A 20,430-nucleotide genomic window follows, 5' to 3' on the forward strand; every position below is an offset into this window, starting at 1 on the left:
GAAAGTCTGGGATTTGTACCCATCTTGCATAGCTATGTCTCTTATGTCAGCCTTTATATCAAAGGGAAACCATGTGTGTTTTTATGTCACCAGGAAGCATGTCAGTAGAAATAACTTTTCATATTCAGGTGGGATAGATTGGAATCTTGAAATATAATAATCTTGACGGTGGGATATTCTATGGCTCACCAATTTACGAGATATATGTACTGAGTGAGACAAATATTTTGTTTATTAGGCTAATTGCTTTATTCCCTTGAGTAGCCTATTGTCACCAAGTGACCAACTTTTTATTTTCTTTTTTTATACGGACAGCAAGTTCATTATTTTGGGTTGCTATTACATTATGATGGTTGGCAGCTCATTGTCTGCAGCAGTCCTTGTATGTATATGTATGTATGTGTAGCATAGCCTACTCGCTCAAATTGATAACACTCATTGATAATAAGTTAATTTTCATTCATTGTTGACATGGTTCATGGAGGCTCAGACGGGTGTCTGATGAACACGCCACTAAAAAGCAGAAAACGAGTGCGAAAGTTGCAGCCGTGACGACAGGGAAAGTGCAGGCAGCCACCAGAGTGATTGGTCGTATAAAATGAGCGTTGCTGATGTCTGGGTTACACAAAGCTACAACGACACAATCATTATGTTTTCTTAATGACCGACAGTTTAGTTTAGTTTATAAATAAAACACACTGTGCAGTTTTGAAATCTTAAACGTGTGACCCCACATACGCACACAAGCATAATGTGGTTGCAGGGAGGGGATGTACCAGAGCCATATAAAGGTAGAGTTGCAACAATGGGTGTTCAAAATTCGTTAAGGTCACGAATGCCTGTATCCAGTGCCGCAACACTGACTAGACCTTACATCAGTGGTCCCCAAACTACGGCCCGCCAACTCATTTTAGGTGGCACCCCAAACATGTCCGTGGTATATAGCATCTGGCCCGCACGGGAGTACGACATCGTCAAACTATAACCTCCGTAATTTCCCCATTCATTCTCTACGGCGTCTTAACAGTAGACGTGTAATACTCTTTTTGTCCACTGGTGGTTGTTTTGGCGCTGTTTCGCGTTTGCCATCGAAAACGGAATGAAATATAGGCCTACCTGCAAACAATGTAAGAGGCCTATGCTGACTGAATCAGTGCTCAAAGTATTCTAAAAGTTTATCAATTATTCGTTAATAACTAACTTCTATTCAAGTCATATTTCTGGGACTTTCTGGGATAATTATTTCTATTTTTTATTCACACATTCAAATGTTCATACAGAGTTCAAAGTTCTCATCAGGTGAGTGAAAGTTAGAATGGTCATTTCAGATGTGTTTCCCAGGACTTCATAAAACGCTCATAGTTTGATAACTTTAAATTTTTTGTAGGATATTGCTTGTTCTTAACTTGAGTCTTTTTATTAGTATTATTTCATTTGAGCTACATTTTATACTGATATGGCATGTATCAATGTCATCAAAGTAGGCTACATGTAAATGTAATGGAATATTCAATTAAGGTAGACTGCTGTTGTTCACAGCACTAAGCTATTTATGGTTGATATACTCCGAGTCTCTGGCCCTCTCTTAGAGCCAGGCATAGTGAGCTGGCCCTCGGAAGAAAAAGTTTTGGGACCACTGCCTTACATGAATCCTGCAGAGATACAATCTCTGCATGGGCGGGTTTTATTATGTCTGGGCCGACAAGACACAGAGTTTAGCTTACTGTTTTTGTTAACTGTCTTCTGTTCTGTTCCGTGAATCAGCACCACCCTTGAAACGTTACACTGGGTCACAGAGTGTGGACTATGTTATTCGGACGTCAATTGACACTTGAGGACAGGACATCTGACAAAGAGGCATATAGGCTAAGCGGGGCGTGGGAAAGCAGAAAGAAGGGTGGAGGGGCGGGGATCTAGGCCTATAAAGGGCAACAAGTCACTTGTTTTCAGGCAACATTCTGGTAGTGAACAAGAGCATCGCAGAAAGAGATCTACAGGTGAAATCATGCGGACAACTCTACGTGCTGGAATGTTGGCCGCGCTGGCTGTGTTGGCGATGGTTGTCGGCAACAGCGAAGCAGTGGTGCTGTCCAAATGCAAGGTGAAGAACCACATGCAAGAGGTCTTCAACAGGACGAAGCTACTCATGAACAACACAGAAGACCTGATGGCGAAGAGTTGAGTTACCTATACTGCCTGAAAATGCCTGCGTCGTCCAACTCACACCTTTATATAAATAGCACCCTTGTAAAGATTGTAGGCCTTAGCTCATGACATGACAAGATGTTGATTTCGTGGTAGATGCGGCGATCAGGGCACCTCATAATGGACAAATCATTGACATGATAAATAATTTAACAATCGACTGCACTCAGTAGCCTAATCACACTTTGCAATAGCATGCCACAGGCCATAGTAGGCTAGGCTATCTGAAGATATGTTGGTCGGTTAAAAGCACATATTTTCTTTTTAATATTGAGCATGTGTTTTCCCCCATTTTATTTTATTTATTTGTTTGCCTTCAAGTCGTTTGCCACGTTGAACTCACCTCTGGGTTCAACACCAGCGCTAAGAACCAGCTGACGGTTCCCCAAGACTCCAAGGGTTCTGGAAGCCAAGGAGGGCGCCGCCGGGGTAGACGGTCAGCCGGTGCTGGAGGCTCGCAGTTTCCAATTTCCAAGTTGGGTTCAAAGTCCGAGAAGGGACCTGGTGATGGCAGCAGCAGCAGCGAGGAGTCGGCCAAGCAGCGCGGAGAACTGTGGACCCTCTACGGCATTTTCCAGCTGAGCGACCGCGTCATGTGTAATTCTAGTTCCGTGCCATCACTGAACATCTGTCAGATGGACTGCCAAGGTAACTTAAAAAAGTCATAGCCTAATATTATGTTGCCATTTAGGATGCAATAATGTCATTGTCAGCTCAATTCTTACAGTATTTTATTTTTCCCCCTAAGCCTTTCTGGATGATGACATTGCTGATGATATCGCCTGCGCTGTAAAAATTATACCCAAAATGTAAGTGGGATGAACATAACATAGGCCACTGTGGTTGTTTGCAAAGAAGGAATTATCACAACACATGTTTCTTCTCATGTCGGATATTTTATATCTCATAAACAGGATGTCCAACCCTGATGAACAAACAGAGGCCAAGGCTCTCTTAAAGAAAATGTGAGTATAGCAGAAATAAGGCTATAGCTTACAGTACTAACGGCAAGTGTTCAAGTCGGCCTGTCATCTTGTTTGAGGAAAGGACATTGCAGTAGCCTGAATCGCTTCGCCTATAAATAAATGCGGCTTATTGTCTGCAACATCGCTTAGTTATATAATCGGGGTTATTTCCTAAAATAAACACGATATTTTTGTATGTTATTATGTACATTTTTTGTTTTAAACGTATTTAATGGTGATTGCCATGAATAACCAAACCTAGCCTATCTAGCGCCGTGTTTTTTTTGCATGCCCCACAAGCTGCCAGTTTGTAGCTATGCCAGCATCTGTTTAGCTTTTCTCTCTTGTCGCAGGATGGCGCTGTTGTTCCAGCCGGAATGCAGCGCTGTAAAGTACAAGGAGTTCTTTGCCGCCTGCCAGTGAGCGACTCAAGGCCATGTTGTAAGAGTAGGATAAATGCAATCATTCCCTATTTGCATTTTGTAGAGTAGTAAAATTGCAACAGTTCTACGCAATCACGCCTTCTCAAAAGAAATAATAAAACGCATAGATTTCTGCAAAATTTATTTTTTGAGTTTTTTGGAGTTTGTCCAATTCAAATAGACAAATTGTTCAGATGGAGATGGCACAGAGGGGTTGGTTGAGAGACGTTTCTGACTACTGCCCCCAGGTCAGATGAAAGGTGTTATAGAGGCGTCCCTTTGTACTGTAACAATCTCAATTCATTCAACTGGTCGCTTCACAAAATCCCTCTCTTCCTCTCCCTGTCTCTCTTTCTCTCTCACACACACACACACACACACACACACACACACACACACACAGAGAGAGAGAGAAAGGTAGAGAGAGAGAGAGAGATACCCCGTTTGCTCATTCTTAAATGTAAAACTAAAGCTGACTTTTCTGGATTATTTCTGACCTATTGTCTCAGTCAAAGGGAGAAGAGAAGGCACAGGTCATGTTTCTGTGTCCGGAGAGGATCAACGCCTCAGGAGGCTATGAAAGGGAAATGTGAAACCACATTGTAGCTTATTGAAAATAATTGTCCTACATTGTGTCTTTTCAAACAAAGAATAAGGAAATGGGCCACTGAAATACATAGGCTATACATTACAGATTACACATTTTACCCCAAAAAGCAGGAACAATTCCCATGGAGTGCTCTTTGAATGGTCTTTAAAAGGTTACTGTTTTGAAAAAACATAGACTAGCGACAGCTAAACAGTACCATGACTGTCAACATAGTTGTAGAGTTAAGGAGAAACTAGTTGGGCTACTTCTTAAATATCCTTTATGAATCGACGTAGCTTACCGTGTAAGATGAGAGTTTCACAGTATGAGACCTGGTTTTCACTGACATGGTGGAGTGGTATATTGTGTGAATGGTTCCTTATGAATGAAATGCTTTAGTCTATGTGTTCTAATGTAATGTGGTTAATTGGCTAAGCCTCCAAAAATTAGCCATACACATGGCAGTATGTGAATCTAAACACTTTATTTAAAAAATAGCAAACATGTTGTTTACATGTTATCTATGGTATGTTACAATCAATGTTATACATTCACATTATGCAGACACAATCAGATGATGATGCAAAGAGATAGATAGATAGATAGATAGATAGATAGATAGATAGATAGATAAATTATGGGTGGAAGTAAAAATTAAATGGAAAATGGGCATTACACTTTAAGTATAATAGCTAACTTGACCCGACATCTTCCCTTGCATTTTGAAACAGACTTGTCTCAAGCCTGAATGACCAAGTGAAAACTGACATTCGTTAAGCTAAAAGGACTAATATGACCAAAGTATGTTGCACACAGCCATGAGTTGATCCCCTGCACTGGACCAGATTACACATGTCTACCCCAATACCTCATCACAGTCTTACTTCCTAGGACTACGTCTCATAGTCGACCATTCTCCGGAGAGTGAGTTGTCCCGTGGCCCCATGCAAGAGCAATACCTGCTGGCTGCTCAGGTGGTTATTAAGTAGTCTAATCCAAAGACAATGGTGTGGTTTCCAGCATGCCATAAATTAGGCTGAGGTTGGAACCCCATTGTCCAGCACAATTCGTTCTCCTTTTCGTGGCTACTCAGCATTGCTTATCGACTGTTGGGCATTAAATCTGCGAAAAAACAAATGAAGATTGACAGAAATCTTAACTGAAATTAGCGGTTGAATGGTTAATTTGAGCCCCACTACCCCAACAGTCACACGTAGCGCCCGCTGGATTTAATTTCCGGGCAGAGCTTGGCCTCCAGGTCCTCTATCTTCATGGAGTCAACGTCTTTGGAGCTGGTTAGGCTTGCGGCCCGCGTGATCTTGGTGAGCGTCTCTTCGTAGGGCGGCGGCAGGTACACCATGAGGAAAACGCCGTCGGACACGTCGGAACTGGTGCTCGGAAGCCTCTCGGACTTGCCGGTGAGCGAGGAGAGGATCTCGACTCCGCTCTCGGCGTCCTGGAAGTCCAGCGCGATTACGTTGGCGAGGCTCAGCTTGCTCCGCGAGCACCCACGATAGAGAAGTAACACCAAGATGCAGAGAGCGAGAAGGGTCGTTGCAGACAGGACGATGTAGAGGATAATCTCAGAACTGGTGTCCTCATTGTTGGAGAGCTCGTTCCAATGGTAACCCTTAAATGAAAACAATATGTAAAAGTTAACATAGTAACAACCAATTAAAGCATCGACACATATCAGGCCTATCAATTACCTTTTATATGTCATTAGCGAGCGAGTACATTGATTCAGTTAATGCATGGTGAGGCCAAGTCCTCGTTTTGCTGTAGTGGCAATCAACAGTGAGGATATGGTGAGGATATCATTGTCAACATGCACTGAAAGTGGGTCTAAGTGTCTGTGTTCTCCAGACTGGAATTGACTTTGTATTTTAGGCTGTGCCATTCGGCGCCGGATGATCAGCCTTGGCACTCTGTGTGGAATTATTTTGACAGTGCAATCAGCAAAGTGGTTACGGCGCCCAACACAGCTCTCAGATAGGCCTACGTCACTGAATGAACAAACCACAACAGTATGAGTGACCGTGACCTTGAGACGTTTTTTTTTTTTTCATGTCTAGTTAAGCGTGTCCCATATTTCACGCGGAACCTCCATTCGCGTCTAATCACTAATCACATAATGCCGCCCTCTCTCGCCTGATGACTCTGGCCCTGTTTTCAATCCTCGGGCAAACTGCGGCGCACTCCAATATCCCCAAATGAACCAGGAATTTGGTTTGAGGGTCCACCATTACTGCCAGTTGCATCTAGCCTGGCCCCGCCCATCTTCTTTCAAGAAGGTCTAGAACACCATAGTTCATAACCGATTCCCCCAGACAAGAAAAATGTGTTGGAAAAATACAGAAATGTATTTACAGCAAAGGTAGACCCACATACATTGTTTCCTTAATGTTAATGCTGTTTATTGTCAGTTTGTAAAGTTTAGGCGAAGTAGGAAGTGTTGTTAGGAATCTCAATGTGATTGGTAAGGCTGGGTTTCAAAGTTAGTGTCCGTCGAGATGCAAGTGTTGTAAACGTTTCCCAATCAAGAGTCTCCAGACTCTATTCACTTCGTGAAAGTCTGGATTTTTCCAGCCTATGTGGCATCGCAGTTTGTCAACTAAATCACTAAATCCTTGCAGAAAACTATTCAGTGTCTTCCAATGCAGGCCCACCACCGCTAATTGCACAAATAATGAAATAATATATATTTTTTATAGTCTAAAAGAGAAGAATGTAGGCTAGATTATGTGTATTTGTAGTGAAGAGACGATTAAGTGCAGGTGGTGGTGCAGTCAGAGATTTTACGCAATTTCAAGCCCTTTTTTGTCACATTCAGCAATCGTCTCCTCACGACCGCTAGCTGCCGATTCCGTGATTACACTGTCTACAAAAAAGCCCCGGTTCCGAAAACTGGAAACATATAGTGGGGGCAGCCTGCCCCGAATCAAAAACGAACGCCTGGTTGGAATTTCTCTGGGAATAGCCTAGGGGTGAGCTACCTCTTTGCCGTGTTTTCGTTGGTCCTTAAAATATAATGTAGGCTACGTTTGTATGTTTTTACATGTATGTTTTTTTTATGTACAAAAGCGTCTGCTAATACATTTAAATATAAAGATAAATAACACGAACACATAAACAAACACGACTTCCTACGAAATCCATGACGTCTCCTTTAACTCACCTTTGAACTTGAACTTGTATTGCCGAGTTTAAACCAGCTGCGCGAGTAAGCACCATGGACAGCGCACGCGGTGCTGAAAATGTCACTCGAGAGAACTCGTGTCTCCCTCAAGCCTACTGCCTACCCAGTATCTTTGCTCATTTAACCTTGTAAAAAATATATTTCTGAAAGACATTGCACTGCTGTGAAAGACTTTGCCCTGCGTGTGTTACACCAATGGCCACACTGATTACCAAGATTTACATTTCTTCTTTTTTTTTTTACACCTGTTGATTTGGGGTTAAGGATTTGATCAATGATAATCTAATCAAATTTTTCTAAATATACCTTAATGGCCTCAAAAAAGTTGCTTGTGGCAGAAGCTTCGAGCAATGGGAACTTTACTCACCTGGAGTTGCTTCTCCAGAGGAGGTGGCGATGGAGCCCCCGTCACCCAGTCGTAGGTTCCCCGGCCGGCCGGTCCAAACTTCATCCAACTACTCTCTTTCAGAGTCCGCATGGTGCTGGTGGCGCAAGCAAAGTCGTGGCGGAGACAGTAGCGAATGCCTCCTGAGAGGACAAGAGCGTGGAACCACGACCGGCCGTGTGGACTGACAGAACGAAGTCTGATGTGGGAAGGAGAGAGAGACAGAAAACAACACCCACCCGCGGGGGAAACCGCCGGATAAACGAGTGGGAGACGATTGTAATCGTGAGGGAGGGGATGTGGCGTGATAAGCGGCAACTCACACGCACACACATGCAGATCCACCAGTATCCAGGGCAGCTGGCGGCCAATGACACCGCGCGGGGGGGGGGGGGGCAAAGCCGCAAGGCAAAAAAGCCGCAAGGCAATTTTCACGAAGGGGATTTATACAGCTGCATGCATCAGGATTTGGTCTATATTTATAGCCTACAGCGCCATGGATGCAAGCGAGCCATGGGTGTCGGTTTTTATAGCCAACCGTGCCACTGTATAGGGGCGTGGTTCTCCAAAAAAAGAAAAAAACTTCAAGCACGTGTAGCACACTTCTGAAACCCCATGTATAACCCTGACAGCTGTGCAAACCGAAGAGCATGTATGTGTCTGTGTGTATGTGTGCAATACTGTGTGTGTGGTAATCAGATTCACTTTGAACTTCTAGGTACACTGTCACAAACATCTGTTGAGTTTGGAGGGATGAGCGCGCGGACTGCTTTGTTTTGCGGAGTCAGTTGAATCTCGCCCACGTGGACTGCCACACAACCACAACGAAATGCAATTCGTTCAATATCTTATCCTGTTACGTGTAAAGTCGAGAATTGTATCATCCAATGTTAATAAAATAAAATGTTAATAAAATGTGTTCCCTATTCGAAGACTCAGGGAAGCTCAGGCTCAGTCATCTCTCAAGTTACCCATTTACTGGTCCATCATCCAATGGCCATTGTCCAAACTCAAATTATAAATAAACACTCAGGCATATATATATGTAATCAGTGGCTGTCCATGCATGGCAACACACAAATTGTTTCTCAGGGAAGAGTGATAAAAAGCAATAACAAGGATGGGGAATATGTATTGTCATGCCCTCAAAATCAAATATTTCACTAAGCCTTATAGCATTTTTTTAAATTCATTGAAAAACCTTCAATGGTATCGTAGGCAAGATCAGACGATACCTGTCACTTTCTGAAAGTTAAATACAGTCATTTCTTTAAACAGTATATTATGTTCTCCCAGTCACAAATGACATCTTTGAAGTGATGACTACACTACAGAGCTTATACGATCTACAGTAAACCTCCTCCTTGGACTCCCCACCACTGCATTGCACTCATCACAATCAAATGAGCGTTTCGGAGTTTGTTAAATGTTATTTCAGCTTCAAATCAATAGTTCCTCACCAACACTTACTAGATCAGTCATAGGCAGCTGTAAACCGGCCTTAACAGAGTCAGGCCCCGTTTAACTGCAGCTGTCACTGTAATGTGACTTTTAATACTTTCAGGTATAATTAGTGAAACAAACAAACAAACAAACAAACAAACAAACAATAAACAAATAGCAAGAAGAGCATAATAAAACCCCACAAAGCTCTCCCTCTGTTGTGCTGCTTGCCCTCTATTATCTGACTAGACAGTGACTTTTAATACTTTCAGGTATAATTAGTGAAACAAACAAACAAACAAACAAAATAAAAATAGCTACAGTACATCAGGATAAAGGAGATGCATGGAGGACGCCTGGCATGAGCTGATGTTTTTCTCCTCAGGGGGTGTGTGGAGACATCCGCACCATTTCAGCACAGCCACGTGTTAGGAGTCGGACACAAACACAGACAGACAGATAGACAGACAGAGCAATTTATGGATTTTTGTAACTGTTTTATAACAAGCATTTATCTTTGAGTAGCTTTGAGTAGACTTTGCATTGTTTCCATTTTCTAAAAGAGCCAAAGGAAGGTTGGATTACCTTTTGTAGTTATGTCCTTGTAAAAGGTTTAGTTTGTCTTTACCCTAGACTGTTAGTATACTCACATACTCACAGAAGTATACTCACAGAGTAAGTACTAATAGTCTTGATTTCACATAGTACATGATACCAATGACTAGGCTTGATCGCCTGTAATCTCTGATCAAATGCTATATTCCCCTGACCCAGCTGTGCTATGCAGGTCAGGGGGGTATTCCAAGTACGTGGTTTAGTGACAAACCTGGGTAAGTTAACTCAGAGTAAGTGGCTAACGAAGAGCGGTTGTTTGAATCGGCGTTGGCGTCAACTTTGGAGGAGTTGGACTTGTGCTTTTCTTTGAAAGTTGAGCAACACAATGCACTTAAGTAATTCCTTTCGAAGAAGGATGTATTTGCCGTTTTGCCGACCGGATACGGATATGGCCGTAGCGCTGGCCTATTGCATCTCTGCCCGCCCCTTGGATTAAGCGAGGTAAATGGTTCGATTCCAGACTATACATTTCAATGATATAGGATGGCCCGCCAGGCTAGACACGAGTACTTTCTGTGCTTCCTCGACGACACTGTTGTGTCTCTGAGAGTTTAATGGAAAAATAAAACAAACAAACAAACAAACAAACAAACAAATAAATAAATAAATAAAACATCCTCCCCTGCCCTCCCAAATGTCCAAATCGCTGATGGCGCCATGGCCTCCCTGTGGTGTCCAAATCCCAAAAGCAGATATAAAAATGTTGTAGCCGATTAGGTTGATGTTCTGCCCAGTTAGTGTCCGCCTGTACTGTAGGACACAGCACAGTGGCAAAGCGCGAGTAACACGCTGTTCCCTTCTCATGGATTTATTTATTTTGGTTGTTTCGTTCCGTTTCGTTTTGTCCACTTCCCCTTCTAAAAGCTTTGTTCCCTGTTAGACTGCCATGGGGTCGACTTTTCTTTTTACTCATTCATGTCTTTCCATTCACTTAATGTTCCTCTTTTTTCTGTTTACATCAAACACTAGCTGAGAGTATTGCTCATCTTTATGACTAATCAACTATTTTCCAACGTATCAACGTCACATGCTCTGCAGCTGCACAACATCTCATGCACACCTCTTGCACTCTTTCTCTTTGTCTTTTGGAAAAATAGGTTAAACTCCAAAAAAGCCTCTACCTACTTTCGGTCATTTCAACTCTGAATGGCCTTTATCCTCGTCCTGTCATTCCATATCCACTGTCTCGCAATCAACCCCCTCCACACACAATAATTCCCACTTCCACTGTGTCATTTGAAATGCAGAAAACTAGAACATGAACGTGACAACAGTGGTAACTTTGTAATAATGTGTAACTTTGTAGTTTTGAAACAGAAAATAGTGCTGCCTTATACATTTTTCATTAGAAAATGCTTACAGAGTAAACTGTCATATTGACGACAAGACAAAACAGTTTGACTATCTTGAAATAAACAATGGCATCACTTACCATTTTGTTGGCATAAATATTTGCTTTGAGGCATAAACTAAGCATTTTGAGAAAGATAACGTGCTTTTGCAGGTTATCCACTATGTGGTCCAGTTTGCATTTTGAGAAGCACTGTTGTGCAAACGTGCATTATGATTTGAGAAATGCACCAAAGCGACCGAGAAAAACTGGAATTATAAAAAATGTAATTGTAAATAAATTATAAAAATATAAATTATAAAAATAAAAATTCTAATGTCGGTATTTGCTAATGAAAATGTTCTTCAAAAAGTGGTACATTTTTGCATACTGCCCCTTTAATATTTGCTGGTGCACTGCCAAAGATTACAGAAACCCCACACACACAGGGAAGGGGCCTCTGTTCATGAAATCCGTTAATGTCCCTTGTCTGTCCAGGCTGCCCTCATCCAGGTGATCCGCCAGAGCAGATCAGACTAGGTCATGGCTCATGAGGGTTTTGGCCCAGGTGTGTGTGTGTTGTGTGTGTGTGTGTTTGTGTGTGTGTGTGTCTGTGTGTGTCTGTGTGCGTGTCTGTCTGTGTTTGTGTTTGTGTGTGTGTGTGTGTGTGTGACCCACCCGTCTAGGTCACCAAATGTGGCATCATCACTCTCGGTCTCTTCACATATCTACCCCCCCCCCCTCTCTCTTTCCCTCTCCATCCACCCCTCCAGCCACCCGTCTCAGTTACCCTACATGCCTCTTCCTGCCACAATTACACCATCCATCCGTCTGTCTGTCTCCGTCCATCCATCCAGCCGTTCAGCTCTCTGCTGGGTGTTCCCCATGGCCCTGCCCCGACACTGCACCAGACCCAACATGTCACCAGACACAGACATCAGACAGAGCAGGACGGGACACAGCGGGCCAGCCGCCCGACCTCTGACCTCTGAACCAGACAGACGGAGGGGAAATGGGAGTGAGAGAGAGAGGGAGAGAGAGATAGAAAGGGATATATATATATATATATATATAGAGAGAGAGAGAGAGAGAGAGAGAGGAGCAAGCAAGAGAGTTAGTAAGAGAGAGCTAGTCATGTCAATAAAGCTAATTGAATTTAATTGAATAGATAGATAGATAGATAGATAGATAGAGCAAGTCAGGGAGAAAGGGGAAGAGTCCAGGTCAGCCTGCTGTCAACACTGATGGTGGTGCTCACAACTAGACAGTGGGATTCTGAAATGGGGTCGATTCTCACGTTGATTCCCATATAATCTGCGAGTGCATATGTGTGTGTGTTTATCCGTCCATTTAAGCCTGTGTGTGTGTGTGATTAAGTGTGTAAATCTGTGAGCACATAATATATGTGTGATTAATGTTTATGTTGTGGTGGAACTGAAAGTGTGTATGTGTGTGTGTACGCATAATTAAATATGCCATTTAAAATAATTACGAGGGACAGTGTTCAAGAGTCTATCTGCATGTGCACATGCATGCCTGCACACACATGTGTGTGTGCGCATATGAGAGTCAGCTCCAGGCAGAGGAAAATGGCGTAGAGGCCATTCAGAGTGTAAAAGAGATGAACCCTGTAGAGGCCATTCAGAGTTCGAATGACAGGACGAGGATAAAGGCCATTCAGAGTTGAAATGACCGAAAGTAGGTAGAGACTTTTTCGGAGTTTAACCTATTTTCCCAAAAGACAAAAACAGGGTCAAATGATGAAAGCATATGGTAATATTTGGGGCATCTGTTGCAGTCGTGTTTTGTAGTGAGTGACGCATGACGCGTAACAGACCTGAGACACGAGACACGAGACACGAGACACGAGAAGGGGAATCGCTCACAATCTGCGTTCCTTTTCCAATCCCCGGAGCAGAGACTTTAGGCTACAGTTCAGTAAGCAAGTGGTAAGTCAATAAATTGTATTTAAAGCACATTTTTAAAACACAGCTTTCACTGACCAAAGTTAACAAAATAAAACAAAATGATAATAAACAAGTAAACAGTTGTTTATTTCAGACACAGTACAAGGGGAGAAACATAATAATAATAATAATAATAATAATAATAATAATAATAATAATCATAATAATTTGTTTATTCAGGGAAATTTGACTGAGACCAGACAGCTATTTTACACCAAAGCCCTGAAGGGGAGAAACACAGCCCACATGCAACACATGGACCACTTGAGAAGGGGTCCTCTGCCTGTAACTGCAGTTCCCCTTGTCCAGTGTACATTTCTGACTTGCCCTACCCTGCTGATTAACCCTCCTGTTATCCTTGGGGTCAATTTGACCCCAAGCAACGTTTAACATCATAAAATATATGGTTCAATTTTTTTTTTTTTTTGCTTCATGTTTCATGACTTTTCCTCAATTGAAGGGTGCAACAGAGTTAGCATGAAATTTCTACAATAATATGTTTTCAATGTCCTGTACAAATATTTTGTACATTGATGTTCCTTGGGGTCAGTTTGACCCCAGCTGTATGAAACATAAGATACATGAATATTTGACACATTATGGATATTATTATTTGAATAGTATGAGAACATATTGTTATTATCATTATTACATACACAAGTACTTATTACATATACTGTAAGTCATTTTGGCAGGACTGTATAAGTCAAAAGGGGAAGCAACAGCAAGCCTTTGGGCTGCTGACACTGGATGGGCAATATTGCCAGCCAAGGTTCCAAGGTTCATAAAGGGGTGTGGGGTGGGGGGGTGGGATTGTTTTGTAGGGCTTTTGATGGTGGTTATTACACTCTTGTTAAGTACCTGTCACAAAAAAACTGGGTAACAATATGAATTATAATCATTTTTTGAGGGTTTATTTAGCTGGGGTCAAATTGACCCCAAGGATAAAGAGTGTTGGTAAGATTTGAGGACAACACAAGGGTTAATATCCATCAACGCTATTGGTCAGCTGATAGTGACTGATAAGGCGGAAGTGCACCTTATAAAAGAAGAGGTCTTTTGGATGGGTTGTCTACGTCATTCTTATGGTGCTTTCACGTTGTACCAGAAAATGATAACATTTTAAAGTTGGCCGTAATTGATTACAGTCTTGAGAATGTTTAGAAAACAAACTTCAAGCTTCACATTGCCAACACCGTAATTCAAAAGAATGACTTTTGGACGCGTCAAACTGGAACAACTCCATCTGACAAAGACCAACCATCAAGGGCTGATGGTGCACACCGACCTCTCTGGTAGCATTTCTTGTGGAGTTTATTGGGGTTTGCTGTGCAAACTCCTTTACACTCCCGCCTCTTCCCAGAAAGCGGGCAACATCATCACTGCTGTTCTACGTCAGGATTAATGGAAAGATGATTGTTACTGTCGACCTTTCAACCTCCATCTGTCTGTCCGGTCTGCTTCTCCTAGTAAAAGTGGCCATGTCATCTTAAAAAGCCGAGGTCCAAAAATACCTTCTTCCTCTTTTTTGTGTTCCCTTGCAACGTGACTCTTATGGTTCACCTCTTAGCTTCCACCGCTTCTCAGTCCTCTTCTCCGCTGTAGACTAGCTACAACAGCCACCGCCATGCAGACCCCAACCATCTGATCCCAGCGAACTGCCATCCTTTCAGCAGGATTTACTGGTGTAGTGTTGAGCTTGGTAACACTTTACAGTTAGGATACATGAATTATCATGAATTTATGCATGAATTAATTCATGATTTATGACTTCATTCCTTAATATCTTTACATGAGTTGAGTCTGTCATTCGTGACCTCATACATGAACAACACATGAACTAAAGCATTAAGTACGGTGGGCACATCATTAGGATTTATGATATATTAAGTATGATCATTATTGGTCATCACTACTCAAATTCTGATTTGAACACAACTTGTGCAGTTCTCTAAACACATGCCATTGTTCACACTTTAGTTGAGGGCCACAAACATGGTGAACTCATGAGCCATGAACTCATGCCCATCGTACCTAATGGTTTAGTTGATGTGTCGTTCATGCATGAGGCCATGAATGAGAAACTATGAACTTATGTCAATTCCTGATAATTCATGACATAAAGGAATGAAGTAATGCATAAATCATAAATTAATTCATGCATGAAAATTCATGTACCCATACCGTAAAGTGTTACAATATAGAGTGTTAAATCAACAAAAACTTTCTAACACTTTAAAAAATGTTAAGTTAAAACAATAGAGTGTGGATACATATAGACACTTTGCTGGTGTGAAAATTAACACAGGTGTTAATTTGACACATATATATGTGCATTGCAGAGAACTGCTATCCTTTTAAGCAGGATTAACTATAATACCCTCAGTGCAATCACTGACCCATCTCGTCTCTCTGCAGCTGAAACACTTTGCATTTTCATGTCAGCCATTCAGTTTTTCTTTTCTTTCTTTTTAATATAGATGCTCTTTTAGCATGAATCGTTAAGCCTCGTCTTAGGCGTTACGCAACAGGGCTTGACCACAAACAGATTTTCTCACTCCTGTCCTCAATTCCGGAGAAGTCTATATGCTTCCTATGTATGTACAACCATCAGTTACTGTGTCAATCACCTTAATGAAGACAACCCTTTCTCGGAAAAGCGAGAGGGAAAAAAAAACCTAGTTATTCGAAAGAGCCATCCTCAGTCACCCACAAAATGGCAGTCACTGAGTTCATCGCCAAGTATTGTGTCAGTCACCATAGGACATCTCCAACATTTTCTCAGAAAAGAGAGCGAGCTAGAATAAAAAAAAGAACTAGCAACTAGTTTTTCTGAAACTAGTTTTCAATCTGCCGTTCCCTGACTCATAATTCATCTTGCGAAGTGAAGATGTATTTATAGTGTTGTTCTATCACTCTTGAGAACATCACCAACACTCTCTCAGAAAGAGAGCATGCTAGAAAAGAAGAACTAGCAACTAGTTTTTCAATCTGCCGTTCGCTGACTCACAATTCATTTTGCGAAGTGAAGATTTATGTATAGTGTTGTTCTATCACTCTTGGCAACTGCTGTTATGCAAGACACACCTGACAGTAACACTGCACTGTAAGGAGGTGGCTGAGTGATTGGGAAAGGGACAGCACACACACACACACACACACTGATGGTAATTTTCCTAGTAGGCCTACCAGAGTTATCTGGAAACTCAGACAGGGTGAAGGTCAAACAGGAAACAGGCTTTATTCTTTTCAATGCACACGCATGCACGCACACACATAATAAGCCCATTTCAGTGTCCAGGTGTCCTGCCTCGTTGATGTTAATGATTGATCTTAATTGGCAGGGTGAAACAGCTTCCTGTTTCTGTCTCTCCTGAGGACTGGTGGCATCTTATGAAATGGGACAATAAAAATTACAAAGAAGTCCGCACACTAGAGCTCCATTATTGTTTTTCCTTTTTATTCACCACATGTGACGTTTCGGGACGCACTGCCCTTCCTCAGACATAAGACAGGTACCTAGCAGCCCATACTTATACTAATTGAACACCTGACATCACATGATGCAAGTGATTAAAGTGCCGAGTGCAAAGTGCTTCAAGTGCTAGTGTGCAAAATGCAGTGTGCAAAAATGCAATAAGTACAATACAATACAATAAAGTGCCAACGTGCAATAAATAACACAAAGCACAACAGTATTTCAATGCACTCATATACCAGATAGATCACATTGAGGAGTAGTGAATAATACAAAAATTACATAAATGTTACAGGCAGCCACATCGATATGTGCGATATATACACAACATGAACAACATCAAAGAAGGAACCGATCAGGACAAAGCTAACAGACTGGAATTCAGGATCAGAAAGATATTACACCATGCTACAGATCAACACAACAGTCCAAAAAGGCCAAGGTCAGTTCATAGAAAGGGACGCAAGTCAAACTCTTTCATTCATTCCTCTAGGGGCTAGAGTGTCCCGTGTGTAAATCCAAAACGCTTCTTTTTTTAGAAGTAAAGAGTTAATATCACCCCCCCTAGTGGGTGTTTTGACCACTTCTATTCCACAGTAGCGCAGTGAAGACAGATTGTGAGAGCACTGAGTAAAATGAACAGCCACCGGGCTTTTGGGGTCATGGTTTCTGATATTGGAACGATGCTCGGATATTCTGGTCTGCCGTGTGGTTTTGCCGATATATGCCAAGCCTTCCCTGTGCGCGGGTGGCTGAAAGTGCTCGTCTTCTGTGTGAAGTTACATTGGGTACACCGCCCGCACCTGTAATTCCCAGGGGGCGCCGCCTGTAGGAAGTTGGGTGTTGTTAAATGTGGGAGGTGTGCGCTCACCAATGAATTGCGTAGGTTGGGAGGTCCCATCTTATGAAATGGGCAAATGTGATGCAATGTAGCTGAACATGTCTCTTCTGGTCCAAACAAATGCAGGTGGTGAATAGAGCTTACAAAAAGGAACACACACACACTGTTATGACCAGGCGCACTGGCCACAACATAGAATGACAAAAATGTCAATTGGGCTCGTTTTGTCTAGGGGTTTATTTAAACAATGGGGTAAATTACAAAACAGAAAAACGGAGTTTAACTATAACAGAATAGGACCAACACAGGAAGACCAACAATAGGCGTGGTAGCGGAACACAAGTCTTCATGGACTGCACAGCTGCACAGATATTTAAAGGGGTGGCTTCTCCCACTCCTAACAGGTCACACCTGCACACAATTAAGGAGACAGCAACAGTGAAGGAAACAGCACCACCAAAGGTAGTGGAGGGATGTAACACACACATACACGTACTGAGTGATTGGGAAAGTGACAAAAGCAGGCAGGCAAGCCGTTGTATAGCTTCCGTGCTCATGTTCAGCACACACACACACACACACACACACACTCTCTCTCTCTCTCTCTCTCTGAATATTTCTATACTTCTCAAAGTGAGGTGGAAGGTGAAACCTCACCTGTCATACAGTGACCACCACCACATATGTGTCTTTGGTCAGGATCTGATATCTCCAATAGTAATTGGGAAAGGGACAGCACACACACACACACACACACACAGTAAGGAGATATTCCTCCAATTTGTATTCAGATTTTGTGGCTTGGTAAAATTCATATTTACACTGGGTTTATGTCTCATTATGCCAATATTTTAAATACTGCTCTTTGCAATTGTGGATGGTCTTGGATTATTGAGATGTTTAGTTTTTAAGCAGCATCTCTCTTTTCTGACACGTGTGAGGCATCTGTAAGGCACGCCATTTGTGAGAAAAAGATCAAGATCGAGAAAGACTGTATAAAAGGAAGAAAAAAATGAAAGAAAAAAACAGACTGCATATGGCAAAAGTAGATGAAGAGGGGGGAGAGAGAGAGATGGAGAGAGAGAGGGAGAGAGGCAGAGGGAGAGAGAGAGAGATGGAGAGGTGGAGAGAGAGAGAGGGAGAGAGGCAGAGGGAGAGAGAGAGAGAGAGAGAGAGAGAGAGAGAGAGGATTTGGTCCATGGGGATTTGGAAGGGATGTGTGAGAGTTATCTGTAATTACAGCTCACGTGGAGAGTAGGGTGGCCCATCCGTCTGGTGCAAGTGTGTGTGTGTGTGTGTGTGTGTGTGTGTGTGTGTGTGTGTGTGTGTGTGTGTGTGTGTGTGTGTGTGTGTGGGAGTGTGAGTGTGTGAGAGAGAGAGAAGAGAGAGAGAGACAGGGAGAGAGAGAGAGAGAGAGAGAGAGACTGTGTATGTATTTGAGTCTGTGTGCAATTATGATAGTGTGTGTGTGCAGGGGGTTGGTGGGTGTGTGAGGGTAGCGTGTGTGTGCAGGGGGTTGGTGGGTGTGTGAGGGTAGTGTGTGATGTCTAACTACTGGTGGCGTTAGTGGTCTGAGGTCAGAAGGGTCGAGAGAGACAGAGAGTCAGTGTCAACGAGTGCAAATGTGTGGGGAGGATTGGGCCTGGTGTGTGTGTGTGTGTGTGTGTGTGTGTGTGTGTGTGTGAGAGAGAGAGAGAAAGAGACAGAGACATAGACAGAGAGACAGAGTCAGTGTCAACAAGTGCACATGTGTGGGGAGGATTGGACCTTGTCATGTGTGTGTGTGAGAGAGCACATGGGCAGTATGGCTTCTTATGGTATGCTTCTGCATTCTGCATTCCTGTGTTATGGTTTGTGTGTGTGTGTGTGTGTGTCTGTGTGTGTGTGTGTGTGTGTGTGTGCGTGCGTGTGCGTGCGTGTGCGCGCATGGATGTGTGCGTGTGTGTGTGTGTCAGAGGGAGTGTCATTTGTTACATATGCTCATGTACAATATGTGTACAATATAATTATGTTAATAACATCTATCTCAAACGTTAAAGACCTGATATTTAAATCAAAATTAACAATTAGATATGCAACAATGACTGTGTGTGTGTGTGTGTTAGTGTGTCAGCTCTTAAAATCCTATCTGCCTGTAGGATAGCAACAGTGACTATAAAGAGAGTGAGAACTTTAACTGTCTTACATTTGCTCACATTTAAGCCGTATTCTATCCAGGATTGTATTTTTAGTGTATTTTTAGGAATGTTGGGACCAAGTCAAAGTTAACCAGTAATTTAATTTTAGAAAATGCACTGGCACTCTGTGGGAGGTTTTATCATGCCAGAGTTGCATCACTACTTTCTACGTTAAGCTTTTTTCCATTATAGACCAAGCCTAATAGCATGGCTTAATGCATGAATAAAAAAAAACATCCAAGGAACACAGAGATAAAGGGTGTAGACAGTCAGAGTCGATGATTCCAAAATGTGAACACGAAGCAAACACAAAGCTTTTTTTTTTTATCAACAGACAACACGCGTAAGCCATGTTAAGTTCACTGGGCACATCACTTAAACTGTCGGAATCTCAGTGAGAGTGGAGAGGGATTTTCCGTTTCCATTATCTCACTGGAGCATCGACATAAGCTCCGTTTTGGAGATTTCTATCAGCAAGCTGGCATTTACCAAGTGCAGTTTCAGTAGCCACATCAAGTCAAGGAAACACAACTATCGAGATGACTGCTAATTTTACAAAGTTCACATGTAAACGGTGACATATAATCTATGTGCTTAGAATGAAATGCAGCTGCCCACATGCAAGCTCCCCTCTCTTTAGAGATGCATACTGTATGCAGGCACAAGTTTTTTTCTTCTCAGTTTTTTAAATAACACTTAAACACCTAGTGTATCTACTCTATCTAGTGTATTGGAAACTCTCTCTCTCTCTTTCCTTCTTTCTTTCTCGCTCTCGTCCTCACACACACACACACGCACACACACAGAAAAAGAG

The 20,430-nt window shown here is 42.3% G+C and overlaps 2 protein-coding genes across 2 annotated transcripts; one reads left to right on the top strand and one right to left on the bottom strand.

The window, feature by feature from the left end:
* Positions 1 to 1,940: 1,940 nt before the first annotated feature.
* On the top strand, positions 1,941 to 3,733 carry LOC121718639. The gene is made up of 5 exons (XM_042103728.1): positions 1,941 to 2,177; positions 2,527 to 2,853; positions 2,954 to 3,014; positions 3,120 to 3,170; positions 3,524 to 3,733. Exons 1-5 carry the CDS (start codon positions 2,006 to 2,008, stop codon positions 3,591 to 3,593), a joined length of 681 nt encoding a protein of 226 aa, XP_041959662.1. The 5' UTR covers positions 1,941 to 2,005; the 3' UTR covers positions 3,594 to 3,733.
* A 913-nt stretch (positions 3,734 to 4,646) lies between these two features.
* LOC121718647 (small integral membrane protein 28-like) lies at positions 4,647 to 8,211 on the bottom strand. The gene is made up of 2 exons (XM_042103737.1): positions 7,748 to 8,211; positions 4,647 to 5,811 (listed from the first exon to the last, which is right to left on the bottom strand). The coding sequence occupies exons 1-2, from the start codon at positions 7,856 to 7,858 to the stop codon at positions 5,389 to 5,391; spliced, it is 534 nt and encodes a 177-aa protein (XP_041959671.1). The 5' UTR covers positions 7,859 to 8,211; the 3' UTR covers positions 4,647 to 5,388.
* Positions 8,212 to 20,430: the final 12,219 nt, after the last annotated feature.

This window comes from Alosa sapidissima, chromosome 9 (assembly GCF_018492685.1).
Source record: "Alosa sapidissima isolate fAloSap1 chromosome 9, fAloSap1.pri, whole genome shotgun sequence".
NCBI lineage: Eukaryota > Metazoa > Chordata > Actinopteri > Clupeiformes > Clupeidae > Alosa > Alosa sapidissima.

What these genes read in the sequence shown, in the direction of transcription:
- LOC121718639 (XM_042103728.1), top strand. Translation starts at nt 2,006, where the DNA reads ATGCGGACAACTCTACGTGCTGGAATGTTGGCCGCGCTGGCTGTGTTG. An exon ending in CTGTCAGATGGACTGCCAAG is followed by an intron (nt 2,854 to 2,953) that starts GTAACTTAAAAA and finishes TTTCCCCCTAAG; the next exon opens with CCTTTCTGGATGATGACATT. An exon ending in AAGGCTCTCTTAAAGAAAAT is followed by an intron (nt 3,171 to 3,523) that starts GTGAGTATAGCA and finishes CTCTTGTCGCAG; the next exon opens with GATGGCGCTGTTGTTCCAGC.
- LOC121718647 (XM_042103737.1), bottom strand. Translation starts at nt 7,858, where the DNA reads ATGCGGACTCTGAAAGAGAGTAGTTGGATGAAGTTTGGACCGGCCGGC. An exon ending in CTCTGGAGAAGCAACTCCAG is followed by an intron (nt 5,812 to 7,747) that starts GTGAGTAAAGTT and finishes TTTTCATTTAAG; the next exon opens with GGTTACCATTGGAACGAGCT.